Source organism: Neomonachus schauinslandi, chromosome X (assembly GCF_002201575.2).
Source record: "Neomonachus schauinslandi chromosome X, ASM220157v2, whole genome shotgun sequence".
NCBI classification, from domain to species: Eukaryota; Metazoa; Chordata; class Mammalia; order Carnivora; family Phocidae; genus Neomonachus; species Neomonachus schauinslandi.
Genome location: NC_058419.1, coordinates 126,197,775 through 126,201,347, shown reverse-complemented (window position 1 = coordinate 126,201,347; position 3,573 = coordinate 126,197,775). Strand labels below are relative to the sequence as shown.

At 62.8% G+C, this 3,573-nt stretch overlaps 1 protein-coding gene across 1 annotated transcript in view; it reads left to right on the top strand.

Moving 5' to 3' along the window:
* Positions 1-3,321, top strand: part of SHOX (short stature homeobox) — a 9,955-nt gene extending 6,634 nt beyond the window's left edge. Inside the window, exons 3-5 of the mRNA XM_021705655.1 lie at positions 1,354-1,411; positions 1,517-1,605; positions 3,076-3,321. Of these exons, the coding sequence (XP_021561330.1) occupies positions 1,354-1,411; positions 1,517-1,605; positions 3,076-3,321 (393 nt within the window). The remainder of the gene's footprint in view (positions 1-1,353; positions 1,412-1,516; positions 1,606-3,075) is intronic.
* Positions 3,322-3,573: the final 252 nt, after the last annotated feature.

Genomic DNA, 3,573 nt, shown 5'->3' with positions numbered 1-3,573 from the left:
TGTGTGGGGAGGAGAGGAGGAATGTCAGTGCAGGCTTTGCAAATGCAAGGGAAGGTTTGTGACTTGGACTCGGGTGCAGAGGGAGAGGGGTGACAATTTGGGGATTACTTTTCAGGGGAAAAAGCTTAAACTTTTCCAAGCTCCCTGTAGCCCGTTGGCATGAGCTTTGGAACCTTCTGGAAAGCCAGTTCTCCAGGCGGGTGATGGCTCAGCTGTGGATAAAAAGCCTCCTCTTAAGAGTCTGGGAAGGAAAAGTTAAGGTTTCCAGTCTCCCGGGTGTGCCGGGTGTGCCGAGGTTTCCCCGTGCGTGGTGGGGGTCTGGAGGAGGGACAGCCCCACGCCCTGCTTGGAGCAGCGGGTCCTCAGGCACCCGGGCAGAGTAGCCCAAGGGAAGGGTTTCTTTGTGCCAATTATTCCGCGTGGTCACTGACCACCATCTCGGCCAAGAAGGTCAGTGAGAGTGGCAGGAGAGCTTCCGGAGGAGAAAACGTTAGGAAAAATTCAGTGGCTAAGAATTTGGAGGGAGGGGCCTCCAGATTTCGTCAGGCAGAGCCTGAGGGCAACGGTGTTCAAGGACCAGAGCTGTCTGGAGGAGAGAGGGAGTGTGTGACCTTGGGGAGCAGGGAGGAGGCTTTTTGGGGGGTGAAATCCTGTGCACCCAAATTTTGACATCAGACCTATGCATCTAGCTGAACTGGGGAGGGTCGCACAAATATCCTTTTTCCAAGAATTAGATTTTTTTTTTTTTTTTTTAGAGAAGCTGGTGCCTGAAATTATGGGCGTGCCCCCGCCTTTCTGGATCCAGGATGTTCATGACTCCTTAATATTAACGGGGACCCTCCAGGCTTCCAAGGAGGGCATGGAAGTTTCTGGAGCCGGGGTGTCCCGAGTTCGACTGGGGAAGAGGTTGCATTTGAAGCTACTTATCAGCCTGTGTGCCCCCTTCGTTGGCCGCTAAGGTTTCAGAGGGGAAGGTCAGGCTCTCCCAGGGGCTGGCAGAGTGGAGCAGGGAATGCCCACACTGATCATGGAAAGTTCTCGAATCCGCCCTGCACTCCTTCACTCGATGTGGATGTTGAGGCTCACCTTGGGGAACAGACAGGTCCCAGAAGTGAGTTTGGGAATTCCCAGCTCTAGGTCGCCAGGTATGGTGGGGCTGGGTTGGGAAAGGAGGGGGCGCGGGAGAGGGCTCTATTGCGCCCTGAGTCGCACCAGCCTCTGCGCCTTGGCGCCTTGGGAATCGCGCGCGCCCCCCGCGCCGCCGCGCCTGCCGTCGTAGGGGCGAGAAGCCCCAGCTTCGGAGGAGGCCGGCAGGCTCACGGAGCTGCGCGCGTCTGTCTGCTCTGTCCTCAGGTTTGGTTCCAGAACCGACGAGCCAAGTGCCGCAAGCAGGAGAACCAGATGCATAAAGGTGGGTGGTGCGGAGGCTGACAGTGGAGGTGGGCAGCGCGTGCAGCGGCCGCCGGGGTGCGCAGAGGACCCTGGCGGGCTTCATGGCTCCTTTCTTCCCTTGCAGGCGTTATCCTGGGCACCGCCAGCCACCTGGACGCCTGCAGGGTGGCGCCCTACGTCAACATGGGCGCCCTGCGAATGCCTTTCCAACAGGTAGCCCGTTTTTCTTCCTTGTGAGCTGCGCGCGGGGGCCGCCACCTCCCCGCCTCCCTGGCGTCCTGCTTCCCCCGGCTGCTCCCGCCCCCGCGGAAGAAAGGCTGCCGCCTTTACAAGGGGGCATTTATAGACCCGTTGGCACGTATTAAAATCACGCTGTAAAACTCCAAGACTCACCTTTGGGAGGGCCAGGAGAGAAACCCAAACACAATTTTACAAAAACCGGAGTGAGAAAAAAAAAAAAAAAATCCCACCCACCCAGGCTGCCTGGTTGGGAGTGGAGGGGCGGGGATGCTCGCACTTGGGTGTGAGGCCCTGCGTGTATACCCAAACCCCAGCTGGCCTGCCCCATGGCCTCAAGGGGAGGTGTGTGCACCCCGCTGTAGCTGGGCCTCGCTCTCCAACTCAGAGCTGGGATCCTGGGGCTCAGGATCTCAGGATCCCCGTGCGCAAAGCTGCTCTGCGTGGACGTGGGGTGGCTAGGGTGTCAGAAGGCCCCAGGGCTGCACCCTGCTTGGGGCCAGCTCCTGGTGGATGGTGGAAGCTGCGTAGGGGAGGCCCAGGGTGAGAGCGCAGAGCCCACGCGTTCTCTGCCTCGCCCCAGCGCAGGACGTGGGGGTGCTCCCGTTGGGGCCCCAACGTTGGGGGACGTAGAGCGCATACGCCGGGGGAGCAGGGGTGCTCTGGGTGGAGCCGAGGCGTGGCCACCACCGCACCGAGCGGTTTTGCTCCAAGGATCAGGCCTGGGTTTATATTTGGATCCGTGTTTGCTAGGGGCCTCTGCGGCTCAGCTCGGGCATCGGTGGTGGTGGTGGGGTCAATGAATAGACACCCGAGACTTAGAGTGGGTGCTCGAGCCTTGTGCTCTTGGACTCAAGGTGCCCAAAGCGGTTAAGGGCGTCCAGGGCATGCGCAGGGTCCCTCTCATTTGGCCTCGCCCACTCCGCTCGCGGGGCCCATCTTCCGTCCCCGCCCCCGCTCCATCCTTTCCCCAGGGAGGGGCCGTCTCTCTGCATTACAGAACTGCTGCCCCGACTTGGGGTCAGCCATGGGGTCTTTGCTGAAATTCGGCCCTTGGAGCACGGACCTGTCGCCATGCTCCTCATGGATTCAGAGACGCCCCTGGGGGGGGGGGGGTAGTAGAGAGGAGTCCAGAGCCTGACTCGGGGACATGTCACAAGTTCAGGGAAATTGAGGCTTTCGTGAGGAGGGGATGCTGCCGAGGACACGGGTGTGGGCGCCACAGGGGTGGGTGGGTGTGAGGTCTGTTGGCATTCTGCAGCTCTCCTTGTGCACGGCAGTCAGGGGCCCCGGCGTTCACGGGTGTCCAGAGGACAGTCCCGACTGCCCTGGCTGCTGGAGGCTGGGTGGTGGTCCCCGGGGTGCGGGAAGGGGACTCCCAGGGCTCCGTCGGGGGGAAAGCCCAGCTCCTCAGCCGTCCTAACCGTGCCAAGTCTGCCCTCCCAGGTCCAGGCGCAGCTGCAGCTGGAAGGCGTGGCGCATGCGCACCCGCACCTGCATCCACACCTGGCGGCGCACGCGCCCTACCTGATGTTCCCGCCGCCGCCCTTCGGGCTGCCCATCGCGTCGCTGGCCGAGTCGGCCTCGGCCGCTGCTGTCGTGGCCGCCGCCGCCAAGAGCAATAGCAAAAACTCCAGCATCGCCGACCTGCGGCTCAAGGCGCGCAAGCACGCCGAGGCCCTGGGGCTCTGACCCGCCGCCCGCCGGCCCCCACGAGCCCGCCCGCGCTGCGTCCTGCACTCGAATCCTACGCGCCCCGCGAAGGCCGCGCGGACGTCTTGGAGCGAGGGCGCGGGCCCTGGCGCAGCGGCCTCCCCGCCTAGGGCTTCCCGGGGGCCCCCCACCGGCCCAGGGAGGGGGCCTCCCGGGACCTCAGGACCCCTGCAGACCCTCGCAGACACTGCGGAAGAGAGCAGGTGACGGTCAGACCAGCTGACGCAGCCC